This window comes from Protopterus annectens, chromosome 3.part1 (genome assembly GCF_019279795.1).
Source record: "Protopterus annectens isolate FY-2018-M chromosome 3.part1, PAN1.0, whole genome shotgun sequence".
Lineage (NCBI taxonomy): Eukaryota > Metazoa > Chordata > Ceratodontiformes > Protopteridae > Protopterus > Protopterus annectens.
The window spans coordinates 818791905-818810339 of NC_056732.1; the positions used below are offsets into that span (position 1 = coordinate 818791905).

An 18435-nucleotide genomic window follows, 5' to 3' on the forward strand; every position below is an offset into this window, starting at 1 on the left:
TGGATTCCATGAAATCATCATCCACAACATCCAGGACAGGGGGTATAGCTAAGAATTTATTTTTTGTGGCATGGGTGCCTGTGCTAGTGCTTTGGTTGTCGGTTTTCTAGGCGTAGTGTGTACTCTGGGCCTAAGAAACTCGGTAGTTTTGGTTAAAAAAGAAGTCGTCGGTTTGATTTGAACATCGGTAGGATGGAGATGTTCAAGTGTATTCACTATTGCAGTCATCACATTTGGGTTACCTGCCTACAGGTAGCCCTCAGCTGGCCTGAATACCAGAGTCTTCGGATTTCTGCTTCAGATGCTTCTTCCTTGACGTCAGGTCATTAGGCATATAAAACATGCAGCCGACGCCATTACATCAAGTTTTTCTTGCCCCAGATGTCAGATGCCCCCACAATAGGAAGCAATTAAATGGTATGGTAAACCCCCATCAAAAAGCAAATACACAAAAAAAAAAAAAAAATAAACATACCAAATAGAAGTAAAGGTAGAGCCAAGAGAAGTCAGGGGGCTGGAGGGAGGGTAACCAGGACTGCAACAGTGAATCCACTCGAACATCTACATTTATGGTAAGTGTACACAACTGTAATATGTTCTTCATGTTTCACTGTTGCAGTCATCACATTTGGGTTGATTCCCAAAGCTAAGGAAGGGAGGAGGAAGTTAAAGAGCATTCGGGCCAGCTATTAAGCCCTGCAAGACTGCAGTGGCAAATCCAGCTCTGGATTTAGAAAAGATAGGCATGTGGTAATGCTTGGTGAAGGTATGTACAGAGCTCCAGGTAGCAGCTTCTAGGATGCCCCTGGTAGGGACTCCTCTGAGAAATGTCACAGAGGTAGATGCAGCCCTGGTAGAATGTGATCTTATCCCCTGTGGGGTAGGTTTTCCATGGTGCTTGTAGTAGAAATTAATGCAATGGGCTATCCATTTGGAAATGGCTTGCTTTAAAATGGCCTTCCCCTCTGCCCCTGCAGCAAAGCTAACTAGCAGCTTTTCAGATTTTCTGATAGGCTTAGTACTGTCCAAACAGAATCAAAGTTGTCTGTGCACATCCAGGGAGCGCAGTATTTGTTTCCCTTTGTTTTTTGGATTAGGGAAAAAGTAGGCAAATGAATGGACTGATTTTGGGCCACAGTAGACACGACCTTGGGCATAAAGGAAGGATTAATCCTGAGCAAAACCCTGTCCGCATGGAAGATAATGAAGGGTTCCACTGCCATGAGGGCCTGTAATTCAGACACTCTTCTGGCTGAAGTGATGGCTAGAAGGAAGGCTGTTTTCCAAGAAAGGAATTTCAACTCTGTTGTAGCAGCTGGCTCAATAGGGGGAAGAGTGAGCTTTTGCAATAAAAGTTAAGGTCCCAGGCTGGAGTGGGAGCTCTCCTGGGGGGGGGGGTCTTAAATTTTTGGCCCCTCTAAAGAATTGCTTTAGCAAGGGGTGAGAGAAGAGGGGTGGCTCAGTATTATAATGTGCTGAAATGGCAGAGGCATGAATTTTAATTGACGAGAAGGATAGGCCCTTGTGGAGCACTTCTATTAAGTACTGTAGAATATGGGGTAAGCTGGGCACCATTGTGCCCATCCCCTGAGCCTGGCTCCAGGAACAGTATCTTTTCCTCTTTTCAGCATAGGATTTTCTATTACTAGACCTTCTTGCCTCCAGAATGACATACAGTACTTGCTTACTGAGGGATGCTAGAGGAGAGCTCAAGGAATTAGCCAGGCTGCAAGGTTCAGGGTTTGAAGCTGAGGGTGCAGAATCTGGCCCGCCTGCTGGGACAGCAGGGAAGGGGTCTGAGGCAGGTGCCATGGTTGTAGCAGTGTCATACTGCACAAGAGGGGGTACCAGTGCTGGTGTGGCCAGTCTGGTGCAATCAGTACTGTCCTTGGCTTGTCCTGTTTGATCTTTAGTAGAACCGTCGAGAGGAGAGGCAGAGGTGGAAAGGCATAAACCAAGAGGCTTTCCCAGGTAAAGGACAGGGCATCCACTTTCCAAGCTTGACTGTGGGGAGTTCTTGTGCAGAATTTGTCCAATTGGTAGTTCTGATGGGAGGCAAACAGGTCTACCTCTGGAGTCCTCCATTTGTTCCTCAAGAGGTCGAATATTTTGGGGTTCTAGTTTCCATTGGTGTGGGTCCATCAAATTTCTGCTTAAGTCATCTGCCAGTGAATTGTGCTTGCAGCTGTACTTGGTAGATCAAGGCCGTCTCTCACACAGCCATGGCTAGTCTGCCGAGAGGGTATGAGTGGGTTCCCCTCTACTTGTTTATGTACCACATAACTGTGGTGTTGTCTGTCTTTACCAATAGTGGTCCTGGAAGAATATGGTCTTTGAAGGCTGTCAGGGAATTCTGTACAGCTAACATTTCTTTTTGGTTGATATGCAGCTGCATCTGTCTCGGGTTCCATTTGGCCTGAATGCACTGCCCTGCCATGTGAGCCCCCCATGCATAGTCTGACGCCTCTGTTGTTAGGGTTTGGGTGGCAGGGGGTAGAGTGAAAGGGAGCCCCTTGCTGTGGTTGCAGGCCTCTGCCCACCAAAGGAACTCTGTCTTTATACAAGGAATGATAGCAATCATTGATTCCAGGTCCTGAGAATGTTGACAATATAGGCTTTTGAGATACCATTGTAGTTTCCTCATATGCAGTCTTGCATATGGAATTAGTAGAATGCAAGAGGCCATGAACCCCAGGACTTGCAGAATTTTCCTTGCAGACAGCTGGGTCTTTGTGGCCAATAGTTTGAAGTAGGTTGTCAAATACACTTGTTTCTCTGGAGTGAGGAAAGCCATCGGGGAAGTTGTGTTCAAGCTTGCTCCCAGGAATACAATTTGTTGACAGGGTACTAGGTGAGATTTCTTTTCGTTTATGGTGTACCCCAGAGAGGTAAGAACTTTCTTTACGAATGCCAGATGTTTTAATAGCAAGTCCTGGCTTTCTACCTGAATCTGACAATCGTCCAAGTATGGGTATATTTGAATTTTTCTCTGCCTGCAAAATGCAATGGCTGGAGCTAGACACTTTGTGAATACCCTGGGCGCAGTAGATAAGCCAAAGGGAAGTGCAGAGAACTGATAGTACCTGGAGCCTGCCCTGAAGCGGAGGTATTTCCTGCAAGATTCCCTTATTGGAATGTGCAGGTAAGCTTCCTTTAAGTCTAAGGTTGCCAACCAGGCATCTTTGCCTAGCATAGGAAGCAGCCGTTGAAGTGTTAGCATTTTGAATTTTGGGATTACCAAAAAGGTGTTTAGAATAGAGAGGTCCAGGACAGGACACCAGGAGCTGTCTTTTCTGGGTACCAGGAAAAGTTTTGAATAAAAACCTTGTCCCCTTTCTTCTGCTGGGACAGGTTAAATAGACCTGATACTTAGACGAGAGAGAGAGAACCTGCTGTTGGGCCTCTGCCCCCTGATTTGGGGGTAGGTCTGGCCAACCATTTGAGATTGGTAGGGTGTGGAAGTGGAATCTGTATCCATGGGAAACTATATTCAAAACCCATTTGTCCTGGGTAATGAGTTCCCAGTTTTTTGCATGCAGGATGAGCTTTCCTCCTAAGGGAGCAGGAAGTTGAGCAGGACTTGGAAGGGTTAAGGTTAAGTCACTGTGTCATTTTTCCATAGGGGGGTGCCTTATTATTCCCTCCTTTTGGAAGTGGGAGCCCCCAACTGCTTAGGCCTGTGCATAGCCTGAGACTGTAACCTAGGTGGTCTGCTGTTCCTGGGTTTGGACTGAGAAGGCCTGGAAGAGACTGGAAAAGACCAATTCTTTGAAGGCCAATGCCTACTAAATCTGGGAGGTTGTACGTGCAGGAAATATTTAACAGTTTGCATAGATTTAGCTTTTTCCTCCATCTTTTTGAGGACTTCTGCTTTGTTGCCATACAGGTAGCCTTAGTTTAAGGCAGCATCCAGTAATTTAGCTTTAACAAGATCTGGCAAGTTTTGCTCCTTAAGTCAAGCATGCCTTCTAAGTACAGACCCAGTGACAGCAGCCCTGCAAGATGCTTCTAAAGAGTCAAAACCACATTGCAAAGTATGTTTACCAACTTGTTCTGCAGAATGTATTAAATCCTGTAATTTTTGTGTTCAGCACAGTCAGGAATCAACATCATTTTCTGTTTACGTAGTCCCATAATATGCTGCTGGTACCTTAACATATGAAATTGGCAATTTAAATCCCCAATGGCCAAAGTAGCAGAAGTGTATACATTCTTACCTCATCTGTCCAAGGCTCTAGAATCTCTATCAGAAGGGGTAGGATTTTTGGCAGCAGTAGCCTTAATGCACTTTGGTCCTTGGGAAATGGTCTCTGGATCCGCAGTAGAATTCTTGAAGAGGAACTTGAGAGTCAGGTACTCTGTAATACCGGTCAGGTTTTCTGGGAGCTGGAGGTAAAGTATCTGGGGAAAGGCTAGATTCCAAGAAAGCATCATCTACAATGTCCAAAACAGGAGGGATAGCTAAAGGCCTGTGTTGATGAAGGAGTAAGAATTCCCTAAGCCTCTTTTTGGAGTCAGAGTAATCCTGGCTTTCCCAGCAGAAATGCTCCCTAAGAGTGTACAAGGTTTCACCAAAAGAAAAATCTTCTGGAGGGGAAGCAGAGGGAATGGAATCCTCTGCATCAGAATCCTCATAAGTAGATAAGGGAAAATCCTGGAAATCAGAAGAAATGGAAATATCAGATTACTGATCAGAAGAATCAGAAGGAAAATCAGTTCTAGGTCTCTTAGAGGGGGAAGGCTGGCTTTCCCTAATTAAGGTAATAAGGTCTTCAGCCATTCTAAGCATTTGTTTTTGAGGCATATGGGCCTGACCATGCAGTTTGGATGTCAGTTTTCTAGGCGTGGTGCGAGTTTTAGGCCAGGATGAAGAAGATGGTGTTAGTTTAAAATGCAAGTCTGTAGGCCTGAATACACCCTCAGAAGCCGGTTCCTGCACAGTGGCTCCGGACCCATCCAAGGTAGAGACATCCACAGGTTCCATATTGAAGAAGCATCTCGTGGCATACTGGACTCTGAATGGGTCTCAGTAGAGGCCTGCGAATCTGAAGTAGCAGGTATCAGGGGCTATGAAGGTGCCTCACTGAGTACCGGTGGACTGGCGACTATCTTAACGTAAGCATCGTCGGCAGTTTTGAACCTATGCGGTCTGTCTCTGTCTTTATCATTACTTTTTTTGGAAGATTGGTAATTGGATGGCTTACTGAAGCCATTTTGGAGTACTGATACCGAGTACCAAAATAATTTGCTGCAAATATAGCCTGACGATGAATAGTTCAGGGGTTGAACAAGGCACAAAACCGACAGCAAGGGACGTTGTGGTCTGGGCCTAAGCAGGGGATGCAGTACGAATGAAAATCTTTATGAGGCATTTGCTTTCCACAGGTAAGACAATTGTTAACTTTTACTGACATCGGTTGGAGCAAGAAAATAGATCCCCAACGGGGTACTTATCTATTTTTTTTGTTGAAGACTTCGGTTCTGAAACTTGAAAATGAAAATTTCTGGAGTCTGTCGACCGGCACTTGTGAACTGCTTCTGCTTCGGGCACTGCACGGCAAGAAAGACTGATGTAATGGTGTCAGCTGCATGTTTTATACCCCTTGATGACCTGACGTTATGGAAGAAGAGACAGCATCCGACACAGGAATCCAAGACTCTGGTATTCAGGCCAGCTGAGGTCTACCTGCAGGCAGATAACCCAAATGTGATGACTACAACAGTGAAACACGAAGAACATCATGCACTATATAAATGCATTTGCACTTGTTAGCTGACAGAAACACAGTGTGTGGAAAAAAGGCTTGTGTCAGGAGACAGCAACAGTGGTGTTCGGGAGAAGTGCACAGGGAAAGGGTATGCCATCCTGCATAACTGGCATACTGGTCCTCTCTCTACCACCTAATTCTCACCAGGGAATAGATGGCTGACTGTGCAGGAATGAATGGGCCATATGGCTCTCACCTATGAATGGAATGAGAGGTTGCAGGTACAGTAGTCAATGTGAGAGGTCATATGGGGAGCAGAAAAAAATTCCACTGAAATGGATGGTTCTGCTGAGGAATGTTGAACTACATAATGTGGTTAGCAAGACCAAGACTAGAACCCACTGATTCCTGCAAATGATCTTCAGCCAGGAGTGAACTTGGAGAATGATGCCCCATTCAGAAAAGGCAATCCCAAACGCCATGGGAAATTTCGAAAACAGGAAGAAGAACCGTAGTTATAACACTTTAATCATATCAAACATCCAGAAACTAAGCACTTTCACCATACAATGGCTTCCTCAGAGTTAAAGGAGGGGTACATAAAAAACAATTTATATTTAATGACATCACAAATTCAAACTGACAATTGATTAATTAATACAAATTCTTAAAGCCACAATGTTAAAAACACTCATAATAAACTTTAAGGTATTTTAAAATACTGACTTTCAAATCCTACATAAATTCTAACTAAACAAATAACATACACAAATATATATTAATAATAGTGCACTCATTGAATAAACATATACATTACTGTAAAAATATTAAATGTAATAATAAATATACATATACGTATTAGAGGAACTTTTATGTCACTATTGAAATGCATGCCTCACAAATAATAAACTTAAATATAAAAACTTTACTCGGTTTGAATTTGTGATGTCATTATATATAAACTGTTTTTTATGTACTCCTCCTATAACTCTGAGGAAGCCATTGTATGGTGAAAGCGCTTAGTTTCTGGAGGTTTGATGTGATTAAAGTGTTATAACTACGGTTCTTCTTCCTGTTTTCGGAATTTTCTTTTATTGTTACTAGTTTTGATCCCTTTGGGATTAGTCTTGTTTAATTGTTTATTTCCGAAACAGGACGTTGTCATCTGTGTTTTTTATATTGTTTGTGTACAGCACGTGCATTTAATGTTCACTTTGGTTGAGTTAAGGCTATGGAGGTGGTTGTTGCTGAACTTACCTCCTCAGTAAGGAAATTGACAGCACTTTTGGTTGACCGAGGAATTGGAGCAACACCACGCGTTGACTTGACAGATTCGCAAGAGGAGCTTTTTACGCTACATCCAGTTCCAGATTTAGATAGATGAGATTCGGAGGCAGATATACCACCAGCACAACAAGGTAACATTAACGACTGGCTGCAACCCCCATGTTTTGATTTTTCAGACTTGAATAAGGAGAGGAACAGTGGGGAAAGTGAAACGCCAACTTTGTCAAGACAAATAGATTGTTTTGGGGATCTATGTCGTAAATATCGTGGATTACAAATTGACAACGCCTTTCTTACTAAGTCGCTAACCCTGAAGCAAGTTCCCAAAGGCCTAAGGATTTGGAAGTTACCTATGGGTATAGACAGAGGATCGACCGCATACAAACTTGTGGACTTGTTCAATAAAACAGGTTTGGAAATGTGTGACATTATTATTAAAAATAATCAAAACAAATTAGTCAGTTTAGAAAAAGAGATATTGTCAGCAAATGAAAAAATTGTAAAAGATTTACTGTTTTCTCAACAAGTAACAAAATATCATTCAGTACTTCAGAATGTTAAAAGCTTTGTTGGTAAAAATGTTAAAATTAAAAGTAAAAAATTACAAAGAGATTCCGACGATTACAAAAACAATCAGACTTGTACACAAGTGGAAAGCCGGTCGGTTAATAGTACTGTAAGGGACAGAAATCAGACGGGGGTGATACTTCTGGGACTGTTGTTAATATTAATCACAATGGGAGAGTGAATTCCTTTAACCAACATGACAATCGAGGTTTTCCACGGGGGACGCCCCAGGTGAGGAGATCGCAACGCCTTATAGACAAAAGAAATGGCGAAGATTTCAACCACATTGGAAAAATTACCAACAAAATCAAAAACCATGGACAAACAACAGGAGAGGACATTAATATTAGATGTGGTTGAAAGTTCTAACACAGTAGAAACTGGTCAACAAGATCTTAGCAAAGTATATGTTGAATGTGATTTTAATGTAGATGATTTTTTAAACGGTTTTGTTGCTGATATAAATGCCTCCGAAACTTGTGTGTTATACCAAAAGGAAGGTTTTTCTACTGATAGTTATAGTGCACTGGTAATAAATGAGGTACATCATGACCTATTGTCAAAAGGTTTCACCTTTGTCCCTGCTTTTTATTTGGATTTTTTTGTGAATTTTAAAATGTTTACTAGACAACTCAGTTTAACCTTATATTTCAGTGAAAGGGGTGGAGTTAATAACAGCAATTATTTGGCTGACAGAGTCCCTCAATTAACAAGAAGAAAGAGTACATTTATACCCCCAGTTTTTAAAGAAGTTATGATTTTTGAAACCTTGTGTATTAATGAGATTAGAAAGGGTCTACACAGTGTAGGTAGACTTTGTGAACATGATAATTTGAATGAAAGGGAGAGGAAAATGTTGTACAACTTAGCCAATAATAAAGATGTAAGAATAATGAAGCCCGACAAAGGTGGGGGGGTGGTTATCCCAATTGCACTATGTGGCCAAGATGTATGCTATTTTGAGTGATTGTACAACCTATCAGAGAGCCTCAAAAATGAAATGAATATAGCCTACCACATAATAGATTTATTTTTATTGGATGCATTATTCCAGGGGGCTATTAATGAAGAAGCATATACTTTTTTTTAGAGTTGAATACCCAGTCACACCTATTTTATTTGGTATACCTAAGGTCCACAAGAATATGAGAGATCCACCTTTTAGACCTATTGTTGCTGCCAGGGGTCTAAGACAGAACCTCTGGCAGCCTTTGTGGACAAAGGTATACAACAGGTTGTGGCAGGGAAGGATCATATTCTTAGGGATCCCCGGCATTGTTTAATAGGTTGAGTAACATAACTGATTTAACAAATGTTTCTTTTTTACGGTTGACGTAATAAACCTATTCTCAGTAATCCCACATATAAAGGGGATAGATTATTTCAGGGAAAGTCTATTAAAAAGTAAGAAATTGGATGGGGAAAAAATTAACCTCCTGGCATCATTGATGGAATTGATTTTAAATAGTAATTATTTGAGTTTTGAGGGGGAAATCTTTTACCAGTTATCTGGGGTGGCCATGGGTGCAAAGTGTGCCCCAGGCTTTGCTAACCTTGTTTTGTTACACTGGGAAGAACTTTTTGTTTTTGAGTCTAAGTTTAAACAAAATATTCTCCTATATACTCGTTTTTTGGACGATATACTTATTTTGTGGAAGGGAAGTGAAAGTGAAGCTAAAGAATTTGTTTTATATTTAAACTCCACCACCAATTTTTTAAGATTTACAAGTACTTGGAATGCAGAAGAAAATGAATTTTTAGATATACATTTGGTTAAAACACATGAAGGATTACAAAGTAATGTTTTTAGAAAGAAAACTTACAGTAACTCACTATTGCACTAACAGAGTGCTCATCCATACTCACAATGTAAAAGTATTATTAAAGGGCAGATGGTTAGGATTTCTCATTTAGTGAGTGAAGATGACATATTTGAGAAGGAAATATACACCCTGATAGGCATGTTTCTAGCTAGGAGTTACCCTTTTAAAATGGTTGTTGAAAATAAGGAAAAAAATTTTTATTGAAAAGGAATACTCATTTCCCACCTATTTTAAAGGGCAGCACAATGTTAGATAAGGGTGAGATAACTACATTCAAAAGGGATTCATTGACTTTGAAATTTGATTACCAAACTCCACTTATTATTGAGACTGTAAAAAGAATTTGGGATTCTAGTTTTGATGTCAACATGAAAGATAAATTAGGTGTCGCCCTTAATTTTGTTTTTAGTAGAGGTAAGAATATTCTTGAACAATCACCTGCACGGTTTAACCATTCTAAAATGTATAAATGTGGTTCATGTAGAATGTGTAGATATATTAATGAGGGACCATATGTGGTGGTCAGTGGTTTTAATAGGATAATTCCATGCCCAGGCAGATGCTATTGTAACACTAGCATGGTAGTATATGTGGCTACCTGCAGCACCTGCCTGGGCTTTTATGTAGGGATGACCACAAGGAAACTTAAGGAGAGAATGGTCGAACATGTTAGGGCAATAAGGAATAAGGAAACAACAAATGCCTTATACACACACAGTACATCATGCCCTAATTTTAAAAATTTTGTTACAGATAGGGTAAAGATATATGATGGGGGGGGTGACATCAAGTTAAAAGTAGAAGTGCTTGAAGCTAAGTGGCAAATTAAGCTTAATGCCACTAATGCTCCAGGACTTTATACCCCTTTTTGAAAGAAAGAAGTTATTTGATTTAAAATACTTTTTCGATTATAAACATATAAAAATATGAAGTTTTTATAATGTTTTTATATTTAAGTTTATTATTTGTGAAACATACGTTTCAATAGGGACATAAAAGTACTTCTAATAATACGTATATGTATATTTATTATTACTTTTAATATTTTTACATTAATCTATATTTTTATTTATTCAATGAGTGCACTATTTATTATTAATATACATTTGTACATTTTATTTGTTTAGGTAGAATTTATGTAGGATTTGAAAGTCAATATTTTAAAATACCTTAAAGTTTATTATGAGTGTTTTTAATATTGTGGCTTTAAGAGTTTGTATTAATTAATCAATTGTCAGTTTGAATTTGTGATGTCATTATATATAAATTGTTTTTTATGTACTCCTCCTTTAACTCTGAGGAAGCCATTGTATGGTGAAAGCTCTTAGTTTCTGGAGGTTTGATGTGATTAAAGTGTTATAACTACGGTTCTTCTTCCTGTTTTCGGAATTTTCTTTTATTGTTACTAGTTTTGATCCCTTTGGGATTAGTCTTATTTGTACCATGGGAAATTTGCAGCCTAGCTCAAGTGGTTTGAAAGCCTATTCCTCATTTTTCATGTATTAAATGGGACAGAGCCACAACCCAAATGGATTTTTTCAGTCTATGAGCTGGGTTAAGTGATATGCAGGGAGTCACACAATAGGTGAATGGAGGATGGGGAAATCAATCCCTTGACTATAGGAAGAAGCTTGTTAACAGCTGTTAAGAGTTGGGTTAGCCAGGCTTAGTACAGAAATACTGTAAACATCTGGATGGGTAGAAGGAGGTCATAAACGCCCTCCACTTCTATGGTGGAATGTTTCTTCTGTCAGAGTTCTTTTGTCAAGTACTAGACAGACAGACCAAAGAGCATCACCTACAAGAAATGGGAATCCAGAATGCTCTTCTTGAGCTCTTCCTTTAGGGAGGCCAAACTCAGCCATGTAATTCTTCACGAAGACAAGCCTGAGCATGCAGCCCTGGTCAAAGCTTCATCACAGTCAGAATAACAACATAAAATATGTTACTCTATTACGCTAGTAACATAAACAGTCACAAGAGATCCACTTTGAGCTCAGTTTCCAGAAGATCCTTGAGCTTTTGCACAATCTTCCTTGCTTAATGGAACTGGAGTGAAAGAGATGATATGAAAAGGTAATGGCCCTAAGCCTCACCTCAATGCAAGAACAAGTTTACCCAATGGGGTACTTAGCTTTAGTTGAAGACTTTGGTTCTGAAACTCGAAAATGAAAATTTCAGGAGTCGGCCAACTGGCACTTACGAACTGCTTCTGCTTCGGGCACCGCACGGCAAGAAAGACTGATGTAATGGTGTCGTCTGAATGCTTTATACCCCTAACTATCTGACTTCATGGAAGATGAGAAAGCAACTGACGCAGAACCCAAGACTTTGATAATCAGACCGACTGAGGGCTACTGCAAGCAGATAACCCAAATGTGATGACTGCAACAGTGAAACACGAAGAACATCTGCATTTTCTTGTTGCATGTGTCCTGAGTACTTGATTCCTTGAAGACTGTCAGGTCTCTGCTGCACTCAAAGAGTCTGTTCTCATGGAGATGCCCCAACTTAAATTTGGATTTGAGAAGAGGACCATCCTGATAGTCCTTTCTTGAAAATCTCTTCACAACCACCATATTTTTGATGTCAGGTAGGCCAGAATATTCTCTTTGTTTCACTTCTGTGAAATCTGGTTAGACTGCTGTTACTTGTGTTAGGTGTTAACATCATGTTCCTTCTCTATAGGCAAGGAATGTGTAGATTTTAACCTGGTAATTTGACTGTCACATGACATCTAGGCATGCAAGCACAAGACTAAGGATGACAGAAAACCTCAAGATCGGAAATGGATGAGTGACAAAAAAAATGCTGGCCTTAAGGGATGCAACCATTTATGTAATGGCCATGTCACATCAAAGTTGGTATCATTATGGGTGCAGATGTGTGGGATTTTACATAACAAAACTGCAGACCTGTGACTGGTGAAACAATTGTGCCTAAATTTGAACCATCAAGGACAGCCTTTGATGTTATACCCATTTATTCTTCTGCATAAGTTCCACACACTACTAATTATTCAGTTTAATTGTGGTACTACAAATAAAAGATGCTTTTCTCAACCAATACTCAAGCATATAGCAGATGTAAAAAAGTAATACATCATAATTCCAGCCCAACCCCTACAGGGTTTATGTACCTTATCCTTTAGTCGCACATACTTCATGTGCAAGCTGAATATAACTGCAGTTAGTGAAACAGGGCTTCTAGCACATTTCTATACCACATATAAGGGGCAATCTACAACTTATGAGGACAGAGGCAAAGCTATGGAAGGAGTAATGTAACATAAAAGGTGTGAGAAATTGCAAGAAAAAAAAGATCATATGGTTTAGACATTCTGGCCTGAAAGAAAATGAAGGCTAAAGAAGACTGCTTTATGCTTGGATGGGGAGTTTCAACATTTTCAAAATGATAGCAGACTGTAGGTGTACAAATTTTATTTTTAGTTTTTGGTGGTGTGAAAGTTTCACACTGAGAAAGCTCTGAAATTAACATAGTAGTACCATCTGACAGCAATGAAAATAATAGCATAAAATTAATGAAAATGTAATTCTTACAACTTCTACATGCATTGCTGTATTGTACTACATGCTATCAGTTAACAGTTACACTGCTTTATCAGCTTCTTGTACTGATGTTATAATTGTTACATATCACTCACCTGTGCTGTTGGTAGTGAGTACCGAGTGTTGGTCACTTAGACTTCCCATCACCATGTTAGATGATGACATTGTTGGCTGTAATGACAGGCCTGTGATTGGCTGTAGAACTACATTAGCTGGTACAGTGCCATCTGCTGTCTGTATGGAACTTGACTGCTGTCCAAGATTTGGGTCTCCTGTTAACTGTTGGGCAATTAGGTTGCTCTGCTGTAAAGTTTGCTGCAAAATACTTGGATCAATCTGGGAAAAGGAAATAATGTAATTTTATGCATATAACTAAATACATTTTCCTTATATACAAACAGAAACAAAAATGAATGGACACATCATGAGCATTAACCAGGCAAAATCATACCCAGCACAAATAATATAGTAACATGGCAGGGGGTACACCACACCAGCTAGTTTCTGTATTATAACTAGCACAAAAATGCATAATTTTGACTCAAAATATAAAATATAAGAAAATAAACAGGACAAATATTTACAGATGTAAACTCAGTAGTTAATTATAGTGCAGTTTCAGAAGTATATGTCAATGGAAACTAATTTATACCTGCAATGTAATGTTGGCTGGATCAAGGCCAGAAATCTGAACATTCTGCCCCACTAAATTAGCAGCAGTCAGTTGTAGCTGTATGCCTTCAAGTGTAGCAAGACTACCATCCGTGAGGGAAACAGTCAGGTCACCTCCAGCTAATAACAAGACAACATAATATTTTAGAACTTAACAGTACTGACATTTTATTTTGCTAAATAAAATTCAGCTCAGTATATTAAAATAATTTTCTGACAAACCCTCATAATGGGCATGATACTTTGAAACACTTTTGCATTGGACAGCAGATACTACATTTCTGTAAGAAACTGAAATTAAAAGTAGTCTGAGTTAATGGATCTTGGGGCAAGTGTCAGCCTTGGGACTTAGGCAGCAAGTGCGAAAACCCAGACCGAATATTTGTAGCTCTTAACCAGCAAATATGGAACTTATGTTAAAATGCTAATAAATGCACATTCTCCAAGAAGTAAGACTCCTTATTTAGTGGGATGGTGGCTAAGTGTTAGAACCTTTCTGAGAATGGTGGGTGAAGGACACTGCACATCAGACTTCACGAACTTGTTCAGGAAGTCAGACATCTTTAAGAAAAGGTGATACAGTGAGAGAGAGATTTTTTTTTTTTTTTTTTTACAAAAATGGGCCTAAGTCAGGCTGCTAAAATGATCTGCAACTTTAGGATACTTATCTAGTGTTATGATGGATATGTGCCGGGGTTTTGGGACCACTGGCAGATATAGCAGCTCACAAATGAATCAATCTTTGTGTGCTTCTCCATTATTTTAGCCATCTGTTAGCAGAGATAATACAAATATATACATTTTTGACACAGACAAGCCTGGTTAGAGTGCTTTCAAGATGCAAAACAGCATCCCTAAGAACTGGTTATATGAAGGTGGAATAACTCAGATTTCATTTTCAGCCTACTCATAATTATTAGCATTTGCATTAATCTTAGCTAAAAGGCAATGATATAATTATCAGTATGGAGTGTTGTCATCCTCAGTGCTTCCTCAAAGAAAGTACTTTTGGGTGGACTAGCAGAGGAAGAAAGTTAGTGTCATCATCAAATTCTGAATTGGGGAGGACTCAAAACTTTCAGATTCACTGGCCAGTGAGAATGTAGAAAGGAATAGAGAAGCTCTTTTTCCAAAGTTTGGTTAAACATAACAGCTCTTCAGGAAAAAAAAGTGTGAGAAGGGGCAGAATGACTAAGTATGTAACAATAATGGAAAAGGCCAGTGGGGCAATGTCTTATAATATGAAGTGTACACAATACATCAGTGGCACTGAGAGTGAATAAAGTCTGGGCTTGGTAATGGTACTACATGCAACTGAACTTAATGAAAAAGGTGAACTCCTGCAATGACTTGTACAATGGTCACTAAGTATTAAGCACGCCCTCAAAGTCCAAAGCTAGCATGATAAAAACTGCAGGTCCACTTAAGGAAGTGGGGTGAAGAGCTTGAAATAACACTATTGTGTGATCAGATCACACCAGGGAGACACCAGAAGACACAAGCCCAGATTCTACTCCTGCACTGGGCTTGGAATCTTTTCAGAACAGTGACATCCAAAAGGGTGTATGATGACATAAGGAATGCCAGTGACATTTGCCTGGACCTTGCTCTTAAAAGAAGGTGCCAGGAAGTCAGTTTCCTGTATAACATAAGTGCAATATCCCTTAATATTTCATTAGAAAATAAAAAAGTGGCAGCCACCACATTCACTGTGGCATCTAAGTGTATCTAGACGTACATGTACTTTGCCCAATCTGTTATCTCCAGACCCCTTCCTTACATTTGCCACTGATCATAATCCAATGTCCTTTGCACAGCCTTCTACACCTTCTTTAAAGGTGCAGACTACACTATGGTAAAATATAGAAGATTAGGTAGTTCAAGTTTTTCCTTCCTTTATGCCCGGTAGCTGGATTGAAGTGTGGACAGAGCTGGCTGAAAGAACAAGGTCCTAGAAAAGCCTGCTCTACACCTTGAAAATCTGTAGTGCCATGTGAAGGCATGAACAGAGGACCAGGGTGCTACATCTGGAATGCTTCTAGAGTCCACCCCTTTCCAACATGCCATACAAGAGGATAAGGCTCTAGTTAAGGGAACTTTAACCTTGCCTGGAAAAGACTTACCATGGTGAGAGGAACAGAAAGCAAAAGCAGAGGACAGCCATTGTGCAATAGTTTGCTTAGAGACAGGCTGACCTTTCTTAACCCCCATCACATCTCTCAACTGTCCAGAGTTTCAGCTCATATTTTGGTTTGTTCCCCAAAACATTTGTGGTTTTCTGGAAAATCACTGAGATGATATGAGGGTTGAAGTCCCTAAATAATGACATACATTTGAGTTTCAGAATACAAATCCTTTAGAAAATGTATGTTAAAACAAATCTTGTTACTCTACCAACTTTCTAAGTTTATAACAGCAATATTTAAAACATGTTCCTATTTGAGGGCCTTTGCCCCCCCTCCCATTCTGTTGGGCTTTGTCCAGACTTCTTGCATTAAGAGGTTGAAAGGTATGGCCTCCATATAGAAGACAAACAGCTGTTCAGCATTCCTAAAGGGATTTCTTCTGTCAGGGTAGTAAATGAGCTGCCTGACTGCATCCAAGGCATGTAGAATATTTTCTCCCCTGATTTTTGAATCGGTATAGAACACTGGGAGACTGACAGCTTGATTCAAGGTAAATTCAGAAACACCTTTAGGCATGAATGATGGATTCCTGTTTAACACAAAGTACAGTTGTGTACACTTACCATAAATGTAGATGTTCAAGTGTATGCACTGTTGCAGTCATCACACTTAGGTTATCTGCCTGCAGGTAAGCCCTCAGTTGGCCCAAATACCAGAGACTTAGTATTTCTCCGTCGGATGCTGTCACTTCTTCCATGAAGTCAGGTCGTCAGGGGTATAAAAACAGGCAGCCGACGCCATTACATCAGTTTTTCTTGCCCCAAATGTCAGGAGCCCCCAAATAGGGAGTTAGTATATGGTGAGGAAAACACCACCAGTAAAAAGTAAATACCAATACCAGTAGGAATAGCAAGAGATAGAGAAAACCAGTGGGCTGGAGGGAGGGAAACCAGGACTGCAACAGTGAATACACTCGAACATCTACATTTATGGTAAGTGTACACAACTGTACTATGTTCTTCGTGTTTCACTTTGCAGTCATCACACCTGGGTTGATTCCCAAAGCTGAGGAAGGGTGAAGGCAGTCAAGAAGTATAGGGCTGGCTAGTATGCCTTGGAAGACTGCTGTAGCAAATCCGGCCCTGGATTTGGAAAAGATAGGCAGGTGGTAATGCTTGGTGAAGGTGTGTACAGAACTCCAGGTAGCAGCTTCTACGTCCCTTGCAGGAACTCCCCTGAGAAATGCTGTAGAGGTAGATATAGCTCTAGTGGAATGTGTTCTGACCCCCTGAGGGGTTGGTTTTCCATGGTGCCTGTAGCAGAAATGGATGCAGTGCGATATCCATGTGGAAATGGTTTGTTTTGAAATCGCCTTGACCTCTGTCCCTGTTGCAAAGCTGACTAGCAGCTGGTCAGATTTTCTGAAAGGCTTAGTCCTATCAAGGTAGATGTCTGTGCATGTCCAAAGAGTGCAGGATCCTTTCCCCTTTATTTTGAGGATTAGGGAAGAAGGTTGGCAAATGGATGGATTGGTTGAGACCCACACTGGACACCACTTTAGACATAAAGGAAGGGCTAGTTATGTGGGAAACCCTGTCAGCATGGAAAATAATGACTGCCATCAGTGCTTGTAACTCAGACACTCTTCTAGCTGAAGTGATGGCTAGAAGCAAGGCTGTTTTCTAAGAGAGGAATTTTAACTTTGCTGAAGCAGCAGGTTCAAAAGGGGGAAGCGTGAGCTTTTCCAGAACAAAGTTAAGATCCCAAGCGGGGGTGGGTGCTCTCCTTGGTGGCCTTAAGTTGTTTGCCCCTCTCAGGAACTGTTTAATGAGAGAGTGAGAGAATAGAGGTGGCTCAGAATTGTAATGAGCCAAAATGGCAGAGGCATAGATCTTAATTGAGGAGAAGTATAGGCCTCTGTGGAGTAGTTCTTCTAGGTAATCCAGGATTAGAGGTAAGAAGGGCAGTGATGTGTCCTTTCCTTTAGATTGAATCCAAGAACAATACCTTTTCCACTTTTCAGCATAGGATTTCCTAGTACTGGGCCTTCTGGCTTCAAGGATGATGTCCAGCACCTTTGCTTAGGGTTGCTGGTGGGGTATTTTAAGGAATAAGCCAGGCTGCAAGATTTAGGGTTTTCAATTGTGGATGCAAAATCTGTCCCTCCTGCTGAGAAAGCAGGGTTGGGGTCTGGTGTAGGTGGCCAGAGTGGCACTGTTGTCAGGCTGCGCAGGAGTGGGTACCTGAACTGGCGTGGTCAGTCCACGGCAATCAGAATTGTCCTTGGCCTGTCTTGTTTTATCTTGAGTAATACTCTTGAGATAAGTGGCAGAGGGGGAAAGGCATAGATTGAGAGGTTTTCCCATTGAAAGGATAGGGCATCCACCTTCCAGGCCCTGCTGTGAGGGTACCTGGTGCAGAATTTACTTAACTGGTGGCTGTTGGGGGAGGCAAAGAGATCCACCTCTGGGGTCCCCCATTTCTGGATCAGAAGGTTGAAGGTGCTGGGCTCCAATTTCCACTCGAGTGGGTCTAGGATATTTCTGCTTAAGTCGTCTGCCAGTGAATTTTGTTTGCCTGGCAGGAATTGAGCTTGTAGATGAACTTGGTTGTCCAAGGCAGTGTTCCACAGGGCCATGGCTAACCTGCAGAGTGGGTAAGAATGGGTTCCCCCCTCCTTGTT

At 40.8% G+C, this 18435-nt stretch overlaps 1 protein-coding gene across 1 annotated transcript in view; it reads right to left on the reverse strand.

Annotated features, from left to right (window-relative positions):
- The window catches only part of ZNF236 (zinc finger protein 236), a 1651223-nt gene that overhangs the window by 467878 nt on the left and 1164910 nt on the right, over positions 1 to 18435 (reverse strand). Inside the window, exons 23-24 of the mRNA XM_044067103.1 lie at positions 13607 to 13746; positions 13050 to 13290 (exon numbers count right to left, since the gene is read on the reverse strand). Of these exons, the coding sequence (XP_043923038.1) occupies positions 13050 to 13290; positions 13607 to 13746 (381 nt within the window). The remainder of the gene's footprint in view (positions 1 to 13049; positions 13291 to 13606; positions 13747 to 18435) is intronic.